Here is a 25,021-nt window from a genome sequence, read left to right as displayed (position 1 = left end):
GAGGCACTTAGAGAAGAATTGTTATTTTAGTTATTTCTCCACCTAGCCCACTGTGGAAAATTCTAGCATGAACTGATATTTTTCTAAGACCATCACATTGCCAAGGCAGCTTAAATTTCCTCCCAAAGAAACATAAATCATAAGGTAGAAGAAAAAAAATCTCCAAATCAACTTTATTTCCAAATTGCTCATACAGTGCCTTATTTAGTTTGACTGAAAAACAATAGGAAATAGGTTTACTTCAGATGTAATTACAAAGATTTACTGGCAATGTATCCAGAATAGAAATGTTTGTTTTCTTGAGACTGAGAAGACCACTCAGTAAAAGAAAGGGGTAAAAATACCGAGCATATAACACTTAAGAAAAACTGTATCGGAAGCTGATAAAAACAACCCTCAAAAAGCTAATATTAAGTCAGGTTAAACGAGTAATGCCATAATCAATGTTTTAAAATATAAAGTTTAGGGAACGGCAAGACTAGGGATATTTAATGCCTCTGTTTATTGACATATTCACATGAACGAATCAGTTTTTAAAGATCAGTAGGGTGAACTTTAAGTCAAACAGCTTGAGTAGACATGATTCGGTAAGGTTCTCGGGTCATTTCTCTTCTTAGTTCTGCCAGTACTTTTCCCCTTGATTTTCCAAACACTTTTTATGTCCTTCCTGTGCTTTTTCAGAGCAGAGATATGCATGATGAACAAGGTCAATTTGCCCCTTCATCTTTTGAAGTAGATAAATTCACTATCCTGTAGTTTACTTTTCAGGGGAAACTTTAAAACCCAGGCATAGCTGTCTTCGAATAGAGTCTATGGCTATAAAATTTTAACCAATAAATCTAACTTCAAAGGGTAACTAATATTAATAGTTTGCAGGATTCGGCTGAGCTCTTAGTTGCCCAAGATTTTCAGAAGGGTCTTAGAAACTCAGCCAGGGACATGGACCATAAATTGTAGTCATTTTCATTCTAGAAAAGCAGCCACAGACCCTATCACAAAGGCTACAGATACAACTTTTTCAATTCCATACAGTGGGATGTGTTCAATTAGGATATTACGATCAGGTTTAGCCAGAAAAGTGCCATTCAGAGTTTAAATCAATCAATCAGTGGTATTTGCTGAGTGCTTACTCTGTGTACCGCACTGAACAAAGTATTTGGGAGAGAACAACACAAAAGTGTAGCTATAGACAACCTGTGTCCACAAGGAGCTTACAGACAGGAGGGGGAGATGGACATTAAAATACATTGAAAATTGATTAAGTATAATGGGGTTGGGAGAGGGGGTGAATATCAAAGCATTTAGGGGGAACAAATCCAAGCGCACAGACAAAGTAGATGGAAGGGCTTTTACCCCGGAAAGTGAGGGCTTAGTTGGGGAAGGCTCTTTGGAGAAGATATGATTTTAGTACGGCTTTGAAGATGAGGAAAGAGGTAGTCTGCCGGATATGAAGGGGGAGGGAGTTCCAAGTCAGAAGAAGGACATGGGTAACGTGTTGGTGGAGAGAAAGACAAGACTGAGGTACATTAAAAAGCGTGGTGCTAGAAGAGAGAAGTGCGCTCACGCACCTATACGAGGGACTGCTGACTATTAAAGATTATACTGTACTTAGATTTTTAAAATCTCTTCACACAGGTCATAAACAAACCCCTCAACCCAACATGTAGTCACCATGGTATTCAAATTGTCAAAGTAGCAATCTCTGAGAAGAGTGAGAATTCTTGAATACGTGTACATGACAAGGGCATTCTGTAGACGGAAAATATCTGTCATATCCTGGCTTGATTATGTATCAGCCTCCTCCCTTGTCTCTGCCTCCAGTTTCTCTCTTCCCCCGTTCAAACTTTACTGCCCGGATCATTTTCCAATAACTTTATTCTGCCCACCATTCAACCTCGTGTTTCCCTCCTACCTACCAATTCTCTTTTCCCACTACAAATCAGTTCACTCTTCATACTTCTCAAGCTATTAGTACAGTGCCTGGCACATAGTAAGTACTTAACGAATACCATAAAGAAAAAAAAGCTAACCCAGGCCACCACATGCTTTCACCCTTTCCCCTTCCTGGAACTCTCTCCCTTTCAATCAATTAATCAGTTAATCAATGGGATTTGTTGAGTGCTTACTATGTGCAGAGAACTGTACTAAGTGTTTGGGAGAGTACAATCGAGTTGGTAGACGCAAATCCTGCCCTCCAAGGAGTTTACAATCTAGTAGGGGAGACAGATATTAAAATACATTATTTATTCATTCATTCAACGGTACTTACTGAGAGCTTACTGTGTGCAAAGCAATGTACTAAGCGCTGGGAAAGTACAATTTGGCAACAGATAGAGACCATCCCTACCCAACAAAGGGCTCACCGTCTAGAAGGGGGAAGCAGGAGAGTAGAAGGATCTGGACATAAATGCTGGAGGTGGGATGAGTTGCAAAGTGAAGCGGCATGGCTTAGTGGAAAGAGCACGGGGCTTGGGAGTCAGAGGACCTGGGTTCTAATCCCGCCTCTGCCACTTGTCTGCTGTGTGACCTTGGGCAAGGCACTTAACGTCTCTGGGCCTCAGTAACCTCATCTGTAAAATAGGGATTAAGACTGTGAGCCCCATGTGGGACAACTTGATTACGTTGTATCTACCCCAGTGCTTAGAATATTCATTCATTCAGTAGTATTTATTGAGCGCTTACTGTGTGCAGAGCAGGTACTTAATAAATATCATAATAATAATTGTAATTATTATTATTACACACCTAAGTGCACAGGCATTGTAGAAGCCAAGGAGAGTAGAAAGTCAGGGAAGGCTTCCTGGGGAAGATATAATTTTAGAAGGGTTTTGAGAATGGGGAGAGTGATGGTCGGATGGATATAAAGGGGGAGGGGGAAAGGAGGTCAAGAGACGGATGAGACTGAGGAACAGTGACCTGACTGGTGCTAGAGGAGGGAAGGGTGCAGTCTAGTGGGAGAGGAGAAAGATAAGGTAGAGGGTGAGAGCTGGCTGAGTGCAGTAAAGATGATGGCAAGGAGTTTCTGTCTGAGGCGGAGATGTATGGATAGCCACTGGAGGTATTTGAGGAATAGGAAAAAGTGCGCAGAAGCCTTTTTTTAGATAATCCTGACAGCAGACTGAACCAAGCTTTGGACCGGGGGAGAGAATGGAGGCAGGGAGGTCAGTGAGGAGGCTGATGCAATAGTAGAGAGGGCATATGACAAGTACCTTGGCCAGCACGGTAGCTGTTTGGATGGAAAGGAAGGGGCAGATTCTGGAGCAGTTTGAAGGTACCAACGGGATAAGGTGATAGATTGGGAAAAAGCATGGGTTCTATTCCCAGCTCTGCCACTTATCTGTTTGTGACTTTGGACTGGTCACTTCCCTTCTCAATGGCCTCATCTGTGAAATGGAGATTAGACCCTCCTCACTGCAACTCAGACTGTGAGCCTCATATGGGACAGAGGCTGTGTCTTGCCTGGCAACGCTGTATCTACCCCAGGGCTTAGTACAGTGCTTTGAACATAGTAAGGACTTAATAAGTACCATTTTTTTAAAAAAAACCAATATGTGGGTTGAATGGGAGAGATGAGTTGACAACTAGACCAAATCTGGCAGGCCACAGTTCTTCCCATCCTCAAAGAAATAAAAATGATGCTACTTGGCAAGTGCTTACTCTGTGCCACACACCATACTAAGCACTGGGATAGATACAAAATAATCAGGTTAGACACAGTCCCTATCCCAAAGGGCCCTCACCCTCCAGACTGAAGAGAGTAGAATTTAATTCCCTTTTTAAAAATGAGGAAAATGAGACATGGAAAAGTTAAGTGATTTGCCCAAGGTCATAATGCTGGCAAGGGGCAGAGCCAGGATTAAAATCCAGATCCTCTGAGTCCCAGGTCTGTGCTCTTTCAGTCTGAGCCCAAACTGCCTCCAGGAAGTCTTTCCTGATAAATTCCTCACGTCGTCATTTTCCACTTTCAGCACCACTTAGGCACATGTTCACATATGTGCCCGTAGTACTTATGTGCATATCTTATATACCCTTTCAGTTAAGTACTAATCCTTATACGTATCCCCTTTTCCTCCTTGCTACTATCTGCCAATTATTTTAGTGCCTGTTCCCCCAATGAGATTGTAAATACCTTAGGACAGCAGGGACCAAGTCTACTAACTCTATTCAGCTCTCCCAAGCATTTAAAATAGTGGACTCCCACAGTAGGCACAATAAACACTATAGTTGTGGGCAAGGAATGTTTCTACTAACTTTGTTACAGTGTATTCTCCCTAGCCCTTAGTATAGTGCTCTGCACACAATTAGTGCTCAATAAATGACTATAAATGAAATTAACATAGAGCATCCTCAAAGAGCTTAATTTTTCCAATTTCTAAGGGTTAAGTTTACCTCTGCAGGATAATAATAATTAATACTGATTATGATATTTATTAAGTGCTTACTATGTGCCAAGCACTGTTCTAAACACTGGGGTAAATACAAGGTAAATCAGGTTGCCCCAATGTGGGGCTTATAGTCTTAATCTCCAATTTAGAGATGAGGTACCCGAGGCACAGAGAAGTTAAGTGACTTGCCCAGGTCACACAGCTGACAAGTTGCGGAACCAGGATTAGAACCCACATCCTCTGATTCCCAAACCCGTGCTCTTGCCACTAGGCCATGCTGCTTCTGGAGGCCACGCTGCTTCTGGGATCATACGCCAACTCGGTTCTCTTTTATAACACCATTACTTTATAAATAAAGTTTGAGGGCTGAATTTTCAAATCTCCCAAAATATGAAAGAATAAAATTCATTGAGAAAACATATATTGACTGCAAAATTTTAACATAATTAAAAAAATAAAAATAATAAATGAAATTCAGATCTCAACATTTCTTTCTCAGGCTCCTCCAGGAACACTTATAATTTGGAAATACGCAGTAGAGAAGTGGTAGATGTAGTGGAAAATGGAAATGTGATGCAGGTTATCCAAGGGGGGTTGGGTGAATGATGTCAGGAAGCAGAGTCCAATCTGAGTTCTGGGGCCCAGCCAAAGACCTAATATTAACATGCGAGAGGATCTCATTCCAGGGCCATGCACACTTAATTTTCCCCAGGAAGTGATATCAATCAATGAGCCAATCAATGGTATTTACTGAGCGCTCACTATATGCAGAGCACTGTACTAAGTGCTTGGAGGAGAACAATACAGCAGAGTTGGCAGCCACATTTCCTACCCAAAATGAGCTTACAGTCTAGAAGGGCAGATATTAATAAAAATAAATAATTCATAGACAATTACATGTTGTTGGGTTAAGGGTTGCGGGGACGGGGGGCGGATATCAAATGCCCTAAAGTCACAGATCCAAGTGCATAGAGTTCACAGAAGGTTAAGAGAGATGGGGAAAAGAGGGCTTAATGGGAGAAGGCCTCTGGGAGATGTGACCTTCATAAGGCTTTGAAGGTAGGAAGAGTGGTAGTCTGGCATATATGGATGGGGAGGAAGATCCAAACTAAAGGGAGGACTTGGGAAAGGGGGTGGTGGGGAGATACATAAGACTGGGCCACAGTGAGTAAACTGGATCTAGAAGCGTGGAGTGAGCAGGCTGGATTATAGTAGATCAGTGGGGTGGGGTGATTAGGTGCTTTAAAGCCAATGGTAAGAATTAAACATTTTTAATGAGAAATGATCCATGTAGCAGAGTGAAGTATGGATTGGAGTGGGAGACAGAAGACAGGGAGGTCAGTGAGGAGGCATACGCAGTAGTTACGGCGGGATAAGATAAGAGCTTGGATCAGGCATGGTAGCCGTTTGGATTTCAGCAATCCCGTGAGGTAAAACCGACGGGATTTGGGGAGATTAAATACGTGGGTGGAATGAGAAAGATGAGTCGAGGACAATGCCAAGGTTACGGGCTTCTGAGATTAAGGAGGATAGCGGTACTGTCTACAGTGAAAGGAAAGCAAGGTTTGGGTGGGAAGATAAGTAGTTCAGTTTTGGATGTGTTTAGTTTGAGGCGTCAGTGGAACATCCAGGGAGAGAGGTCATGAAGGCAGAAGGAAATCTGAGATTCCAGGGAAGAAGAGAGATCAGGCCTGGAGATGCAGACTTAGGAATAGAGATGACGGTTTGAAGCCATGGGAGAGAATGAGTTCTCCAAGGGAGTGAATGTAGATGGAGAAGAGAAGGGGATCTAAAATTCAGCCTTGAGGGACCCTCACTGTCAAAGAGTGGAAGGCAGAGGAGAACCCAATAAAAGAAACTGAGAAGGAGTGGTCAGAGAGATAGGAGAACCAAGAAAGGACAGTGTCAGGGAAGCCACGGTTGGATATAGTTTCAAGGAGAAGGGGGTGATCTACAGTGTCAAAGGCAGCTGAGCGGTCTAGGAGGATTAGGACAGAGTAGAGGGCATCAGATCTGGTGGGAAGGAGGTCATTAATTACCTCAGAGAGGGCTGTTTCTGTGGAGTGAAGGGGGCGGGGAAACCAGACTGGAGGTGATCTAGGAGCGAACTGGAGGAGAGAAAGTGGAGACCGCCGGTGTACACAACTCCCTCGAAAAGTTTGGACAGAACCAGTAGGAGGGAGATGTGGCAATAACTGGAGGGAGCTGTGGTGCCAAGGATATGTGTTGGAATTTTTAGTAACAAGCACTAAATAGCATATAGAATTGGAAGTTTTTATAACCCAATATGAATAGAAGTGTAGGAAAATGAACCACAAGGGAAATATGAACCTCCAATTTGCTTCAATGTGAGGAAGGTAGTGGTGGGAGAGGTCTGCAAAATTTTCATTATTTTGATGAATGTCAGTTTTTAAAGGAAGTAATTCATTACCTTGTCTGTGGATTTTGGTGACTGCTGCTGTTTCTCGTAATCTTTCTTGGTCTCTAAAATCTTTTTTACAAGACCACCTGTTGAAAACCAATTTTTATGAGTCACTGCTTATTCTTTTGTATGCAAAAAATGCCTAAACTGAGTGAAAAAATAGATTCAATCCTTAATATTTATTTCTATCCACTGAAAACTGAGCTAGGAGTAACCTGGATAGTCCACAAAAGAGCTTATAATTTGCTACTCTGACTGTTTTTCACTCTTCCGGTGAAAATGTGTTATAAAATCTAAAGACATGATGGGAAACCCTAATCTGAGAAAACTGAAAAGAGTGAGGGAAAACTCTCAAAGATTTCTCCAAGTATTATGACTAAACTGTATTCTCTTGTTTTGCAGTGGAACCTAAACTTTCTTTCACTCTAAAACCATATTTTTGCTGATGTTGTCTTTCTCTTCACTGTATCAGGATTATGGAAGAAAACACATCAATTCAAGGAAATAACTGTTTTAGAGGGTGAAATCCTAAAGTAATCTTATAGCCTGATATTTCATTTCTTTAAAAACTGTTATCACATTCTGAAAAGCATCTCTATTTAAAAAAATAAGCGTCCCTTAAAGACACATATCTTTTTTATTTTTACTTGACTTCCCTTGCCTCTGAAACTAACTAACTAACTAACTAACTAACTAACTAACTAACCATTTGTCAAACACTTAAAGACAAAGAAACAAAACTATTAGGCCTTACCATGCTTCTCATCTCCTTCTAATTCCACTTCAGGTGGCTTGATGATAAAAGCAAGAGAAAAAAATAAGTATATAACAACTGATTATCTCTCTGGTATCTTGTGTACCCACATGCCTCAAAAAAGAAGCAGCTCACGGCAGAACTCTTGGGGTAGAATTACTTCCACCAAGAATTTCAAAATTAGAAAAATGATTTTATCTAGATAAGACTTCATGTGACTGGCAATGGCAGTACATTTCCAGCCCAATTGTAAAAAAGTTAAAGTTTTTCTTATTAACAAACCATTTCCATTTCTGGCATTTCAGGAATTTGAGGTGCCGCTTCCACGACAAACTGACAATCCTCGTCATCCTCAGAAGTCTGTCTGTCTGTGATTAAGTTTGAGACGATTTTGCCACTGCCTGATCTATAAGGAAAAAAGAAAGAATGACAATTAGAAATTTCAATTTAGCCATTAGTAAAATGTCAAGGTTATGTTCTAGTCATTGGCTGGTTTTCCTAACTCTCTGTCACTGGGATTCATGAAGGGAGGCCGTTCAAGCCCCCAGCTCTATCCCACTACCCACTTTTGCCTCCATGTCTCTGGGCTTCACTATTTTAATAAAACACAGATGAAACCCGTCAACAATAAAATACTGGTTAGAAATGCCATCTTTATGAACTTTTAAAATAACCACTGAATAAATAAATCCAGCCTAAGGACTACAGGCTACTCATACCTCTCAGGAACTAACAATTCTGCACTTTCTTGTCGTTTGATTCGGGGAGGAGCTGGTCTGGCACTTCCAGGACGAGGGATCCTTCTAGAATGAACAATGTGATCCTTGAGACCATGACAATAATATCACCACAATGATGATATTAATATGAATGTATATTTGAAAACCAAAGGAAATAGAGTCATGCCTTTTATCGTTATTATTAGAAGTAGTATAATAATAAGATTAGCAATAATAATTTCATTCATTCGACCATATTTATTGAGAGCTTACTGTGTGCAGAGCACTTCCAAATGCTTGGGAGAGTACAACAATAAACAGACACATTTCCTGCCCACAACTAGCTTACAGTCTAGAGTGGGGAGACGGACATTAATATAAATAAACAAATTACAGATACGTACATAAGTGCTGTGGAGCCAGGAGAGGGGGACGTTCAAAGGGAGAAAGTCAAGGCAGCACGAAAGGGAGTGGGAGAAAAGGAAAGGGGAAAGCCTCTTGGAGGAGATGTGCCTTCAATAAGGATTTGAAGCAGGGGAGAGTAATTATCTGCTGCATTTGAGGAGGAAGGGAGTTCCAGGCCAGAGGCAGAACGTGGGCGAAGAGTTGGTAGCAAGATAGAGGAGACTGAGGCACAATAAGAAGGTTAGCATTAGAGGAGCAAAGTGTGCAAGCTGGCTCCTACTAGGAGAGTAGCGAGGTGGAGTAGGAGGGGGCAAGGTGATTGAGTGCTTGAAAGTCACGGATGGAGTTTTTGTTTGATGCAGGTGGATGGGCAACAACTGGAGTCTTTTGAGGAGTGGGGAATGGGGAGAGGCAGGAGGCTGGGAGGCTATTGCAGTAATCCAGGCGGGATACACCGAGTGACTGTGTATTAACGTGGTAGCGGTTTGGATGGAGAGGAAAGGGCGGATTTTAGCAACATTGTGAAGATGGGACTGACAGGATTTTGTGATGGACTGAATGTGTGGGTTGATTGAGAAAGAGGAGTCGAGGATAAGGTCAAGGTTACAGGCTTGTGAGTCAGGAAGGATGGTGGTGCAGTCTACAGTGATGGGAAAGTCATGGGGAGGATACGGCTTGGGTTGGAAGATAAAGTGTATGTGAATATACACAGATACATACACAAACCTTACTCGTAGCATTTATAGACTGTTCAATATATTTTGTTGTCTTCATAAAGATCATTATTTAACATTAATCATGATGCCAAAATATATGGACAAAACCATTGTTTTCAAGCTGTCAGCAGCATGTACCGTCAATAGAATTTTTAAAAAGTAATTAGAAGAAAGCCAACCTTTCGGGAGAGTTGGCTGGAAGTTCAATTGGTATTTCACTGTTCTCTGTCGCCGAAGGGTTTTCCTGGACAACAGTTCCCACATCTCCCTCTAACACAAAGAGTGAAAAAGGACAGTACTGAAGAATGGATTGTAATAAGGCAGTTCTCTTTGGTGTTTTGTGGTTTATTATTTATTCATTCAATTGTATTTACTGAGTGCTTACTGTACAGAGCACTGTACTAAGCACTTGGGAGAGTACAAGTCAATAGTAAACAGACACATTCCCTGCCCACAACCAACTACTAAACTCCCTCCTCATATCCGACAATTACTCTCCCCACCTTCAAGGCCTTAATGAAGGCCCACCTCCTCCAAGAGGCCTTCGCTGACTAAGCCCTACTTTCCTCTTCTCACACTCCCTTCTGCACCGTCCTGACTTGCTCCCTTTGTTCTTTCTCGCTCCCAGCCCTACCGCACGTATGGACACATCTGTCATTCATTTATTTCTATTAATGTCTGTCTCCCGCTCTAAACTGTAAGCTCGCTGTGGGCAGAGAATGTCTGTTTATTTTTGTACTGTACTTTCCCAAGTGCTTAGTACAGTGTTCCGTACACAGTAAGCACTCAATGAATATGATTGACTGGCTGACTAGAGGCCTTTACATTTATATTTGTCACAGTGAATTAAAGTCAAGATTGGAAAACTAGTAGTACGATATAAGTAAAAAAATAAAAACATGTTAGGTTTCATAATCAATTTAGAAGCACAATTCTCTCACTGGTACAATCAATTTTCAACTGATTCAGAAATATGAGTCAACCAGCTCTCCTCAGCATCATTCATTAGCTTTAATTTGGATTTAATGCAACACAATGCTGGATCAGTATTACACAACTGTACTAAAAGACATATACATACATATTTTATAATATGAGCATTTATGTCCACTATAATTCAAAATAATGAATCTTACCTCCATCACTAATGGAGTCACCTAAAAAAAATTGATACCATATTTAAGTAGTAAATATCCCATTTTGCCATCAGATGAACAGAATGAATTTAAGCAAAACTAATACAGACGTACAACGTTTTTAACGCCCATCTATATCTCAACATAACAATTAGAAACCTGGTGAAAAAATTAGCAAGTAGAGCCATATAATTATTCCCAAAGGTAAGGATATGTACAGCAAACAAAAATAAGTAAATGACTCTGTCCCTCTGAAAACTATGTCCTGAACAAAGAAACCTATTTTAAAAAAAGAAAATGATGAAAAACCTTTCATTTTCTATTTGAATATACTATGTTTCAATCTTTGCTTTCTAGGACATTGACACGCCAAGTTACACAATACTATGAATATGAATAAAATCAGTATGTGATTTGTTTCAGTTTTCAAATGAGAAGAATAAAAAACAATTTAAAAACATATTATAAACTGTAATGTGAAATAAACACCAGTAACGTTTTCATATTCTAACATCTGGATGAACGCAGGGACTGAATACTTGATTATGCTTATATTTATTTCTCCAATTATTTAGTCTTTACTACTCAAAATATTATTTTTCAATCTTATTCAATGTACCTAAAAAGTTGAATTCAACCCAAATAGTTTTTAGTTATATGCAGTTGGATACCTCCAAAGTTTTATGTAGAAAAAATATATATATTTGTGTGTGTGTACATATATATATATATGCCATAGAAGCAGCATGGCATAATGTATAGAGCATGGGCTTGGGAATCATGAGGCCATGGGTTCTAATCCTGGCTCTGCCACTTGTCTGTTTTGTGACCTTGGGCAAGTAACTTTATTTCTCTGTGCCTCAGTTACCTCATCTGTCAAATGGGGATCAAGACTGTGAACCCAACATGTGACCGGGATTATTTGCAACCCAATTTGCTTTATTCACCCCTGCACTTAGTACATTGCCTAGCACATAGTAGGTGCTTAAAAAACCATAATTATTATATGATGCATCCTTAGAATAAATCGAGACACTGGCAGAAACATACAGAAGCCACTTATTACCGAACACATACATGTATGGATTGGTGTCGGGAGGGGGAAGGAGAGTGCGAGAGCAGCACTAATGTTCAGATCGCCTCATGAAATAAGGTGCCCAGTTCATTGGCTCTGTATAAATCACCAACACTTTGAATCATCTTTAAAGCTGGCTGCTACTGTGTATTAATTAATTAATTAATCAACATTTAAGTGCAAACAATACGATGAAGCTTTGAAACTGAACCCAAAGTTACACGTGCTTTTTCTATGGACGGCACGTAAATCAAATGATATTCCCAGTGTGCTGAGTGATCCTCAGGTGGCATCCCCTAATTGATCCTAAGTAATCAGATGCTTCTTTTTGATGGAAATGGTCACGTGTTATATTTCGGACTCCATATAATGTGGTTTAAATGCCGGTTTAGCGGGAAGAGCCCGGGCTTGGAAGTCAAAGGTCGTGGGTTCTAATCCTGGCTCTGCCAGTTGTCAGCTGTGTGACCTTGGGCAAGGCACTTACCTTCTCTGTGCCTCAGTTACCTCATCTGTAAAATGGGGATTGAGACTGTAAGCCTCACGTGGGACAACCTGATTACCTTGTTTCTATCCCAGCACTTAGAACAGTGCTCGGCACAGTAAGCACTTAACAAATACCAGCATCATCATCATCATAGTCATCAAACAAGGCATGAGTGTTTCAGGCCAAATGGCTAGCTACATCTCACTCTGCAGACAAAGAATCATTATATGGTACTATAAAACAGCATTCCCATTTATGCTGAATATAGCTGTTATATGTACACATCATTCATGAAGAAATTGCACATTTATATTCAAATAAAATGTATCTGGATGTCTGTTTTTGCTTCCTTTGGATGTAAAATAAAAGATCTTCTTCAGCCACTTCTCATCCCTAGTCAAGTTTTGCACTTTTGCTAAAATCGACATGAAATATCTGAAAAATTAAACATATAGAAAGATGCCAGAAAGTAATTCTGCTATTAAATGACCAGAAACTGGAACCCACCAATGACTCAACATCCATCATCATCATCACTTGTATTTGTTTACTGTGTGCACAGCACTGAGCTACGCGCATCATCATGCAGTACCTCATTACAAGTAATATGATAATTGCGGCATTTATTAAAAGCTTACTATGTGCTGCGCTGGGGTGGATACAAGCAAAGCGGGTTAGACACAGTTCCTGTCCCATGAGGGGCTCACAGTCTTAATCCCCGTTTTACAGATGAGGTAACTGAGGCCCAGAGAAGTGAAGTGACTTGCCCAGGGTGATGCAGCAGATAGGTGGCAGAGCCAGTATTAGAACCCATGACCTCATGACTCCCAGACCTGTGCACTCTACCGAGACTGCTCTCTCTAAGATCACCCATGACCTCCTTCTTGCCAAATCCAATGGCTCCTACTTCATTCTGATCCTCCTTGACCTCTCTGCTGCCTTTGACACTATCGACCATCCCCTCCTCCTCCATACCTTATCTCACCTTGGCTTCACGGACTCCGTCCTCTCCTGGTTCTCCTCTTACCTCTCTGGCCGGTCATTCTCGGTCTCCTTCGCCGGATGCTCCTCCCCCTCCCATCCTTTAACTGTTGGAGTTCCTCAAGGGTCAGTTCTTGGCCCTCTTCTGTGCTCCATTTACACTCACTCCCTCGGTGAACTCATTCGCTCTCACGGCTTTGACTACCATCTCTACGCAGATGACACGCAGATCTACATCTCCGCCCCTGTCCTCTCCCCCTCCCTTCAGGCTCGCATCTCCTCCCGCCTCCAGGACGTCTCCACCTGGATGTCGGCCCGCCACCTAAAACTCAACATGAGCGAGACTGAGCTCCTCATCTTCCCTCCCAAACCCGGTCCTCTCCCAGACTTCTCTATCACCGTGGATGGCACGACCATCCTTCCCGTCTCTCGGGCCCGCAATCTCGGTGTCATCCTTGACTCGTCTCTCTCGTTCACCCCACACATCCTATCCGTTACCGAGACCTGCCGGTTTCACCTCTACGATATCGCCAGGATCCGCCCTTTCCTCTCCACCCAAACGGCTACCTTACTGTTACGGGTTCTCGTTATATCCCGGCTAGACTACTGTGTCAGCCTTCTCTCTGACCTCCCTTCCTCCTCTCTCGCCCCGCTCCGGTCTATTCTTCACTCCGCTGCCCGGCTCATCTTCCTGCAGAAACGATCTGGGCATGTCACTCCCCTTCTTAAACAACTCCAGTGGTTGCCTATCGACCTCCGCTCCAAACAAAAACTCCTCACTCTAGGCTTCAAGGCTCTCCATCACCTTGCCCCTTCCTACCTCTCCTCCCTTCTCTCTTTCTACCACCCACCCCGCACGCTCCGCTCCTCCGCCGCCCACCTCCTCGCCGTCCCTCGGTCTCGCCTATCCCGCCGTCGACCCCTGGGTCACGTCCTCCCGCGGTCCCGGAACGCCCTCCCTCCTCATCTCCGCCAAACTGATTCTCTTTCCCTCTTCAAAACCCTACTTAAAACTCACCTCCTCCAAGAGGCCTTCCCAGACTGAGCTCCTCTTCTCCCTCTACTCCCTCTGCCACCCCCCCCTTTACCTCTCTGCAGCTAAACCCTCTTTTCCCCCTTTCCCTCTGCTCCTCCACCTCTCCCTTCCCATCCCCACAGCACCGTACTCGTCCGCTCGACTGTATATATTTTCGTTACCCTATTTATTTTGTTAATGAATTGTACATCGCCTCGATTCTATTTAGTTGCCATTGTTTTTACGAGATGTTCTTCCCCTTGACTCTATTTATTGCCATTGTTCTTGTCTGTCCGTCTCCCCCGATTAGACCGGTAAGCCCGTCAAACGGCAGGGACTGTGTCTATCTGTTGCCGACTTGTTCATCCCAAGCGGTTAGTACAGTGCTCTGCACATAGTAAGCGCTCAATAAATACTATTGAATGAATGAATGAATACACTATGCTAATATGTGGCTCAGTGGAAAGGGAAGGGATAAAAGATACGTTAAATTTTCAGGAGGTGTGTCTGTCCACACCTCCTTGTGGGACTAGCTTCGGAATAAGCGAAGACAAGTCTTAGAGCACTGAATATTCATGCGATAGTATTTACTGAGCATCTACTGCATGCAGTTCACTGAACACAACACTAGGAAAAATATTTCAGGGAGAGACTATGTCCCTTGCCCCGCAGGGAATGTGTCTATTTATTGTTATATTATAATCTCTTAGTACAATGCTCTGCACACAGTAAGTGCTCAACAAATCTGATTGAAAGAATGTATCAATGAGCTGGGAGCGATAAGCACTTAGTACAGTGCTTGGCACACAGAAAGCACTCATTAAATATAACTGAATGAATGAATGATGGACACATGGAAAAATGAAAAATTGAAAACAGTACAACCATAGAAGACAAGGACAAAGATAAACAGTAAGAACTGCAGAATTAGTAGGCCAGTGTTTCAGATTTCTTGTTCTGTGGAGAGAACAGACTTGTATTCCAACAGACGCAACAGCTACAAAGGCTACAGTGGCCCCAAACCAAGTCACAATCGCATTTATCAAGTGCTTACGGGGTGCAGAGCACTGTACTACGCTCTTGAGAGAATACAACCAGGTCTGCATCCCTCATCCGATCTAGCTTGTAGAAAGGCAGACTGGACTCAGATTGTGCTTTGGAAGAGGGTAGAGTGGCCCCGGATTCTCCTGCACTTCACACTTCTTCAGGCCAAGAAAGACCGACTCCACGACAAACCTGGTAGCTGTTTCACTGGCATGTAGGCATGGAAAGCCTCATTTTCCCATAGATCCAGTAACCCACAAAAGCGGTTGGGCACTGGATCTTCTACTCCCCTCTCCCAAAGGAGCTACTGCAAATGTGAAGGTGTTCTAAGTATGTTTTATTTGGTGTAACTAAACATTAAGCCTTGAATATTACTGTATTCCTACTGCAGTAAATCACATCTCCTCCAAGAAGCTTTCCCTGACTAAGCCCTCCTTTCCTCTCTCCCAATCCCTTCTGCGTCAACCTGACTTGCTACCTTTATTCATCCCCTTTCCCGGTCCCACAGTGCCAGATTTCGGTTATTTACTTATTTGTATTAATGTCTGTCTCCCCCTCTAAAGTGTAAGCTCATTGTGGACGGGGAATGTGCCTGTTAATTTTGTGCAGTACTCTTGCAAGCAGTCAGTACAGTGCTCTGCATACAGTAAGTGCTCAATAAATAAGACTGATTAACTGACAAATCAATCATTCACTCATATTTATTGAGTGCTTACTTCTGCATAGAACACTCAGTCAATCACTCATATTTATTGAGTGCTTACTTCTGCATAGAACACTCTACTAAGTGCTTGGGAGAGTACAATATAACTGAGTTGGCCGACATGTTCTACGCCCACTACAAGCTTACAATCTGGGGGGGGGGAAATGAACACTATTAATAGAAATGTACTAGAATAATTCATTTTCATGAAAGGAAGGACAGGACTTCAGAAATAACCCCAACAGAAATAAACCAAGCTACGCTCCCTATTGGTACGGAGCTTCGCTACTGATCTTTCCTTTTACGGAAGAAGACTGAATGAAAATACTCTGAATTTGCTTACCTTTCACTTTTGCTGCCAGTTCTAGCTCAGTACGCTCATGCAATACATTAGCTAAGGTTTCACCTGAAACTTTAGTTGCATCATTATTAGCTTCCTTTCTTCCTAATATAAAACAGTGGAGAACGTGAGGTTAAAGCTATAACCTAATATAATTCAGATGTAATGAGTGAGGCATAAACAGCAATAGCACATACTATCTATACGTAGCCTCCCATGGTTTGGAGGAGCTCCTTGAATTAGATGTTGTAAGTTTCTAAAGAAAGATCATTTATTTAATCAACTAATATAGCCTTCTAACATAAGCATCTATGATATTTCGTTCATAAAGTCAAATTTTACAGTTGTGCCTTCAAGCATTAAATATATTCCATTTTCAAATGGTAAAACATTTTCTCACTTATATGCTACAAATATAATACAAGTACAATCTATTAAATACATATAAATTTATCAATATAGCATATTCATATATTTGGGGGAGCAAAAGCTAAATAAATTGCCTTGGGATATACCATGAACAAACTGGCAAGCAAACCTTCAACATTATGTGCTGGATTGATGGGTTGTCCAGATTGCAGGATTTATCAATATTTTAAACAAACCTTAAAATATTATTCCTATATTTTATAAAATTAAAACTTTTACTTTTATAAAATATTGCTTACACTATCACTCTGGATCAATCAGGGGCTGATTTATCATACTATCTTGAACCACATTAGAATCAGCATTAAGGATATTGTGAGTAATTATCAGGGTGGACAATTTTCATTACCTTATCTTCATTACCTTATTTATTTTGTTAACGAGATGTACATCACCTTGATGCTATTTATTTGCTATTGTTTTAATGAGATGTTCTTCCCTGTGCTTCTATTTATTGCCATTGTTCTTGTCTGCCCGTCTCCCCCGATTAGACTGTAAACCCGTCAAAGGGCAGGGACTTTATCTGTTACCGATTTGTACATTCCAAGCGCTTAGTACAGTGTTCTGCACATAGTAAGCGCTCAATAAATACTATTGAATGAATGAATGAATGAACATGCTATGCAAAAGATATCACTTAAATCTGGGGTTTGAAACATTTTAAAATAATTTCAGTGCTTGCAATAATTTGAAGTTCCTGTTTTTGTTATGATACTTGTTAGGCAATGAATGATGCTTGTCGAATAATAAAAAAGGGAACACTGTTGACAGGTATTACCAAACATAAGGGCTACTTAAATTGTTTTGAATTAACATGTTGGGAGAGCCATGTGACAGAAAGACTAACCTGGCATGTTGTAATTAAGAAAGAAGTAATTCTTTTGGAGAGGAAGCCTCAAGAAGATTGTGAAACAAAGGCAAAACAGCATCAAACACTGAAAGTATGGCAGAAAAAATATTTAGGTGTGTACATTATGTGTAAAGTTCCCTTCAGTAGTGTCACTTTCAAATATGAAGGTGGGAAAGAAGGATTGGGAAAACCAGAGAAAGACAAGGAAACATGAGTGATCGAAAGAGAGAGGGGATTTACAAACCTTTACATTTTTAAAATACAAATTGAATTTAAAGTTTTCATAATATGTATACACAAAGTTTTCATAATATGTATATACAATGGGATTTAAGCCTACAAAGAGAATAAAATCATTACTCGGTTAATAATAATTATGGTATTTGTTAAGTGTTTACTATGTGCTGAGCACTGTTCTATTACATATCAATTCCTTACGCTCTCTTTTCATATATAGAAGTGGGACAATTTTATACTGTCAAGCCTACTGGAAAGAACAAGGTCCTGAGAATCAGAGGACCTGGGTTCTATACCTGACTCCACTACTTGCCTGCTAGGTGAATTCTCTGGGTCTCTTAATCTGCAAAATGGAGATTCAATATCTCTTCTCCTTCCTACTCAGATTGAAGATTAAGATTTTGAGCTCTCTACGTGGGACAATGACTGTGTCCACCTTATTAGCTTGGACCTACCGTGTTTGGCACATAGTAAGTGCTTAACAAATACCACTAAAATAAAAAAATGAGGGGCAGAGTCTTGGAGGTGAGTGCAAATTCCAAGAAATTATTCTATTGATCTGACTATGGCAACTCTTCTCTAATATCTCTTCAATTTATCTCCCCCCAGTGCTTACAACAGTGCTTTGCACATAGTAAGCGCTTAACAAATTTGAGAAGCAGTGTGGCTCAGTGGAAAGAGCATGGGCTTGGGAGTCAGAGATCATGGGTTCGAATTCCAGCTCTGCCACCTGTCAGCTGTGTGACTGTGGGCAAGTCACTTAACTTCTCTGTGCCTCAGTTACCTGATCTGTAAAATAGAGATTAAGACTGTGAGCTTCAAGTGGGACAACCTGATTACCCTGTATCTACCCCAGCACTTAGAACAGTGCTCTGCACATAGTAAGCGCTTAACAAATACCAACATTATTATTATTATTATCATTATCTGAAAGAGACAGACAGATGGGTTGAGAGGAACAGAATGGGTGGCAGTACAGTCCTGCTTTAGGCAGACGATGAGGAAAAGGGTAGTGGGAAGTGTTTTTCCATTTTTCATGCCTCAAAGGTAAGTTGTCGATCCTTCAGGAATTGAGGATGGGAGAGGTGGCATGAGTGTTTTGAATATGCTACAGTATACTGCAATTGATATTTAAAAAACCCCTCTCCTAGTCAAGAAAGCAGCATGCCTAGTGGTTAGAATATAGGCATGGGAGTGAGAAGGACCTGGGTTCTAACTCCGGTTCCACCACTTGTCTGCTGTGCGACCTTGGGCAAATCACTTAACTTCTCTGTACCTCAGTGATCTCATCTGTAAAATGAGGATTAAGATCGTGACCCCATGTGGGACATGGACTGTGTCCAACCTGATTACCTTGTATCTATCCCAGCGCTTAGAACAAGGGTTGGCACAGAATAAGCCCTTTAACAAATACCATTTAAAAAAAGTGATGAGAAAACCAGAGAACCTAAAACTCAAGTTCCATTTAAAGCTAACAAGTTGGCTTCAATTATAGAACAACATTCAAGTGGTACAGGATTTTGCTGTTCTAACAAAGCATCCGGTCACTTCTAACCTTAAATAAAAGCTGCAGAAATTTGATCAGTACTAAGGTGGAGAAGTAGAGTATATAGCAGTATAGGAAGAGGACTATCAATATGAATGGACAATGAAATCGTTCATGTCAAAGTTTATCCTATAAAATGCTTTTCTTACCTATCTCTTGTGATGTAGCTTCCTGACCTGGCTCCTTCTGAAGCACAGACATTACTGTATCTGAAATTTGAGCCAAGATATTATTACTTTCCTTTCCAACTGGCAACACTCTTTACAATATAGGATTCATTAATAGATACAACTTTTTAATAGGATTACAAATGCAATATCTAAATTAAGTAATTGCTGGTGGGCCGCAGAGTTCTAATAAAGCCACCTGAGCATAATATTAAAACGAATATTAAAAGACAAGCTTTCTAGAAGAGCACCCTAGCCTAAATTTCTCTTCAGATAACTGAAAAAGCTCTGAAACTTACTGACATAAGCATATGTAGTGAGAAGGAAGGGTTCACGAACAGAATTGACATTTCATCTCTACCTAGATTTCAAACTAGGCAGAAACCTATCAGAGCTCTTGGTTCACCATATAAAACTGCAATGTGGTACTTAAGCTCATAATAATGTACTCACACTAGCTGCATGGAGAATGAAACACTGGCATTGCTTTCTATATTTCGGCTCTCAGAAATATAACCTATCCTTAAAAGATTGAAACAAATGGATCTTACCTAGCTGTTTCTCTGCCCCTTCCTTAATACCTTTGCCATGGGAAGAAGCACTAGGCTTTTTTTCAGGGGAAATGCTAGTTGCATTGTTTCTAGAGTCTTTTCTTCCTGGCATGAAATATTGCAATGGAGATAGGAATTAAAAATTACACTCTGAGATGGGTTAAAATTAACCAGAAGTCAAATAAAATAGCAAATGCACTTACTAACTGCGGGGGGTGATTTATTGTGCGGTAATAGTGTACCTATGAATAAGCAAAAACCGTTATATTTTTGCAAATATTATTATTTTACTCTTAGCAACTCCTAATTGTAATTAATACTATCAGAAACATTTGCAGAAATGATAACTGAAATTCTGGTAAAACCCATTTAACGTTTTAGAGTAAAATATGGAGAGTAAATGTCCCAGCAGAGGGAAGATTTAGACAGCAAACTGCTGTGAGCAAATTTTTCTTTTAGTTTACCAAAGACTTCCAGTGTGTGACCTTAGGCACTGCTCAAAATCTCCACATTGGTCAACTGTTAAATGGACATATTTTCCCTTCTCCTGAAAGGTGTGACTAGGGATAATAGCTCCCAGCTCGGCCACTTGTCAGCTGTGTGACTTTGGGCAAGTCACTTAACTTCTCGGTGCCTCAGTTACCTCATCTGTAAAATCGGGATTAAGACTGTGAGCCCCGCGTGGGACAACCTGATTCCCCTGTGTCTACCCCAGCGCTTAGAACAGTGCTCGGCACATAGTAAGCGCTTAACAAATGCCAACATTATTATTGTAATAAATAAACGATAATAAATGCAGCCTTCTAAATAAATCTCTAACTAGAGAAGTGTGGTCTAGTGGAAAGTACACGGGCCGGACACGTTAAAGAACTGGTTCTAATCCTGGCTCTGTCATGTGTCTGCTGTGGGACCCTGGGCAAATCACTTAACTTCTTTGTGCCTCAGTTACCTTTCTGTAAAATGGGGATTAAATCCTACTCCTTCCTATTTAGACTGTGAGCCCCACGTGGGACAGGTTCTGCATCCAATCTGATTACTTCCATCTAATCCAGTGCTTAGAACATAGAAAGTGCTCAGCAAATACCATTATTAGTATTATGAAAGTGAAATTACTCAGTGCTACAAGAAAATTATATTTAGCGTGATAAAGTAATAGAATCAAAAGGAATGCTTTGGAAAAAAGTGACAAAAACCAATTTGCCAGGAGCCTTCTCTAAGCCAGTAATTGAAGAATCTAGAAACAAATGTTTGCCCAACCAATTCCTACATCATCATCATTGGCAGAATTTACAGAGCATCTTCTATCTGCAGGGGTCCTGTGCCCTGTAACAGTATTGGAGACAGTGAATCATGTTCGAGACACAAATAGTTCCTGAAGATTGTGTCTTAAGTGAACACCAATTTTCTCATGGGACCAATAATATAACTGGAAAAATGTTTCAGGGGCCAAGGTGAGATAATTTACCAAAATTTCCCAAAGGTATGTGCTCAATCAACTACAGATGAGTAACAGAGCTCCATTAATGTACTTGTATTGAGTGAGAGAGGTACAACAATAGGTTAGCCAACTTTTAGTTCACTGGAAGTAAAATGGATGCCTTGATCTATACTCGGGAATCAGATAACTCCCCCTCCCCACTCCCCAAGTATTCCCTCCTTCATCCTCTGGCCCTCATTACATTTCCCTTCCACCCCCACCTTTTAAATTGTTTTTCCGTTCCCTATGGTTCCCGAGCAAACTACTTATCCCTCTCCCCCACTGCTTTCACCCTGCCAGAGTGAGTGTCATAAAGGAGGCTAGCATTTTAATGTCAAAACCAACGTGTTGCAAGGCTAAAACAGGGGGTAAATTTACAAATTTGATAAGTGCCATTCCTCTGTATGCCATCTGCATACTAGGTATTTTGGAAAGGTATTTTGAAAAGGTACTCTGAACAAGTTCTGAGTATGAAGTACTGCGGGAAATTATAAAGGTCATGCCCTCTCTGCTTGAGATGCTGCAATCCAAGAATAATATTTCTATTAACTCACCTATATCTGCTCAGTGGATGGAATATCCTCTATGACGATTCCGGGTCCATCTAATTACTAGTATCTCTGTCCCTAGAGACTGATTACATCCTTCTCCCAACCCAAACCTCCCACCAATTTTAAAGATGCATTGAAGGGAGAAAATGAAAATTAAGCAGTGCTGTGGTACAATATATTTAGAATAAGCTTTAACTTCAATGCATCGCTTTTGAGAATATTTTTACTTTAGAAAATTTACAATGAGAAAAGTACGGATCTTGGGAGAACAACTTCTAACATGGCAATTACTCCAAAGGAAGAAATGAGAATGTTTGCCAGGGGAAAAAGAAGGATGGAGTCATCTATACTATAAATAGATTGGTTTTCAGCAATGCCACAAAATTTTTGCGAAATTTTCACCAGCTGGCATTTAATAATTATTTTCAAAGCAAAATCATTTTAGTTATTATTATATTATATTATTATATATGTTATACTCTATAATTACACTATATTTAAGTGCTTACTATGTGCCAAGTACTGTTCTAAGTGACAGACTGGATACAAGAAGTTCTTCCAGCTAAAGAAATTTAGATTTTCAGCTAATCTCTTTGTTGTTTTTTTTTTCTCTAATCCATCAACATATTGAATGAAATATGAAGACGCTGTGATTGGGAAGATCTTGAGAAATTACAGATATAGGTTTTACATATGTTGTAGAGAGATAAGTCACCCTTTTTAGGTGTAGGCCCCCCAAAACAACATAAACCCTTCTCTCCACTAGTCAAAAGCCTACGGAAGAAAGAGGGGAGGTGATAACCACAGATTTGCCAGAAGGGTGTTTGGTTCAAGGTACATTTTTGATTCCATTTTTTACAGTCTAAACTAGGGGAAATGAGAGTCAGAGGATCTGGGTTTTAATCCCTGCTCTACCACTTACTCGCTGTGTGACCTTGGTCTAATTACTTATCTTCCCTGTGCCTTTGTTTCCCACCTGTAAAATGGGGATTAAATACATGTTCTCCCTCTCTGTCTGACTGTGAACTCTACATGGGACAGGGACTGTGCCCAACCTAATTTTCTTGTATTTATTCCAGGACTTAGTACATGACTTGGCATATAGTAATTACTTAACAAATACCAAAATTATTATTAACTAAACTCCTCATTAACCTCCAGCCACCTCCCCATCAAAGAGAAACTCAACATTGGCTTTAAAGCAGTCAATCACCTTGCCCTCTCCTGCCTCACCTCACTACTCTCCTACTACAATCCGGGCTGCACACTTCGCTCCTCTAATGCCAACCATCTCACAGCACCTCAATCTCATCTATCTTGCCACTGACCTCTCGCCCACGTCCTGCCTCTCACCTGGCATGCCCTCTCGCCTCATATATGACAGACATTTACTCTCCCCACCTTCAAATCCTTATTGAAAGCATATCTCCTCTAAGAGGCCTTCCCTAACTAAGACCTCTTTTCCTTTTCTTCAACTCCCTTCTGTTGCCCTGGCCTGCTCTCTTCATTCATCCCTCCTCCCAGACCCACGGCACTTATGTCCATATCTGTAATTTGTTTATTTATACTAATGTCTGTCTCCCCTTCTAGACTGTACGTTCACTGTGGGCAGGGAATGCATTTATTATATTGTATTCTCTAAAGTACTTAGTAGAATACTCTGCACACAGTAAGGGCTCAATAAATACAACTGACTGACTGCACACAGTAAAGGCTTGATAATAATAATGTTGGTATTTGTTAAGCGCTTACTATGTGCCGAGCACTGTTCTAAGCGCTGGGGTAGATACAGGGTAATCGGGTTGTCCCACGTGAGGCTCACAGCTAATCCCCATTTTACAGATGAGGTAACTGAGGCACAGAGAAGTTAAGTGACTTGCCCACAGTCCCACAGCTGACAAGTGGCAGAGCAGGGATTCGAACCCATGAACTTCTGACTCCCAAGCCCGTGCTCTTTCCACTGAGCCATGTTGTTTCTCTAAATACCATTAATTGGTTTCTACATGGGGTTAGAATGACAGAATGTGAGTTGGTGAGAAATGATCGACTGTTCTATTTGTTCTCATGTGCCATCACTGTATTTCATACGGCACAGTTGAAATTCTAGGAGCACTGGGGATTTATTCTATCATAGACATTAAAGATAGTTCCACTTATGAACATTTTTAGTACAAGCAATGAAATCTCATCCACCACTCAACCATTTCTTGAAAATAAGTACTTATGGGAGTACCTTCTCCTAAAGTTTTGGATCGCCGCCTTGAAACTTTGGTGACCACTGATCTAGCTGTTTTTGTAGAATTTTCAGCCTTAGAGAAAACAGAAAAAAATTGAAATGGCAAAGACAATTTTTAAAGGCAAATACACTTCTCTGAAGAAGAGATCGGACAGAATCACTTTAACAATTTTAAGTTAGATCACGTAGCTTTGAGTTCTACTAATAAATGTGTCTTGATCAGATTAGCCTTCGTTGTACATCAAGTCTAATTCTGCCAATGAAGGCAGGTTAATGTTGAGTTTTCCAAAGAAAATGAAATATTTCAAATTCTCCGATCAACTCTGCACTTCTTTTCAAATAAGTGTCTTTCAACTCCTCCGCTCTTTGTACTGAAGAAAAAACTTGTTTCGAACGATACTCAGGAAAGATCGCTATTTATACCCACCATAAGGAAACATTAAGAATGCTTTTGTGAGCTGCAGTTAAATAAAACAATCTTTTAGTGTGGACAGCTTTCTGACTTCAGTCTACATAACATGACTACTTTCAAGGAAGCGTATTGGGGAAGCAACAGAAATGACAAAAAACAACCAATAAGGCAATAAACAGTGTAGAACATTCTCACAAAGGAAATGAAACTACTAATGCATATGCCAGTCCAGTACCGCACTGGTAACAAAACGCAAGGAGAAAAAAGGGAATGAAGAAAGGTGACAGGGAACAAATATGACCTGCGGTGAGTGTACCCATGTAGAGGCATTGATTGATTAACTGTACGGTCAGTGAAATGGGAATGGGTGATGCCAGCTTTTTCAC

The 25,021-nt window shown here is 40.8% G+C and overlaps 1 protein-coding gene across 5 annotated transcripts in view; it reads right to left on the bottom strand.

Moving 5' to 3' along the window:
• The window catches only part of TRAF3IP1 (TRAF3 interacting protein 1), a 55,879-nt gene that overhangs the window by 15,809 nt on the left and 15,049 nt on the right, over nt 1-25,021 (bottom strand). The window contains exons 7-17 of one of the 5 annotated variants that reach the window (XM_007668775.3): nt 24,221-24,296; nt 20,163-20,201; nt 19,960-20,064; nt 19,391-19,450; nt 16,183-16,284; nt 10,538-10,558; nt 9,581-9,671; nt 8,281-8,364; nt 7,844-7,967; nt 7,562-7,598; nt 6,817-6,893 (exon numbers count right to left, since the gene is read on the bottom strand). In XM_007668775.3, the coding sequence (XP_007666965.1) occupies nt 6,817-6,893; nt 7,562-7,598; nt 7,844-7,967; nt 8,281-8,364; nt 9,581-9,671; nt 10,538-10,558; nt 16,183-16,284; nt 19,391-19,450; nt 19,960-20,064; nt 20,163-20,201; nt 24,221-24,296 (816 nt within the window). The remainder of the gene's footprint in view (nt 1-6,816; nt 6,894-7,561; nt 7,599-7,843; nt 7,968-8,280; nt 8,365-9,580; nt 9,672-10,537; nt 10,559-16,182; nt 16,285-19,390; nt 19,451-19,959; nt 20,065-20,162; nt 20,202-24,220; nt 24,297-25,021) is intronic. The other 4 variants (XM_007668789.3, XM_007668793.3, XM_007668804.3 and 1 more) reach the window with 4 other exon arrangements.

Source organism: Ornithorhynchus anatinus, chromosome 7 (assembly GCF_004115215.2).
Source record: "Ornithorhynchus anatinus isolate Pmale09 chromosome 7, mOrnAna1.pri.v4, whole genome shotgun sequence".
Classification (NCBI taxonomy): domain Eukaryota; kingdom Metazoa; phylum Chordata; class Mammalia; order Monotremata; family Ornithorhynchidae; genus Ornithorhynchus; species Ornithorhynchus anatinus.
The sequence above is the reverse complement of the archived record's forward strand: the minus strand, read 5'-3'. Positions and strand labels throughout refer to the sequence as shown.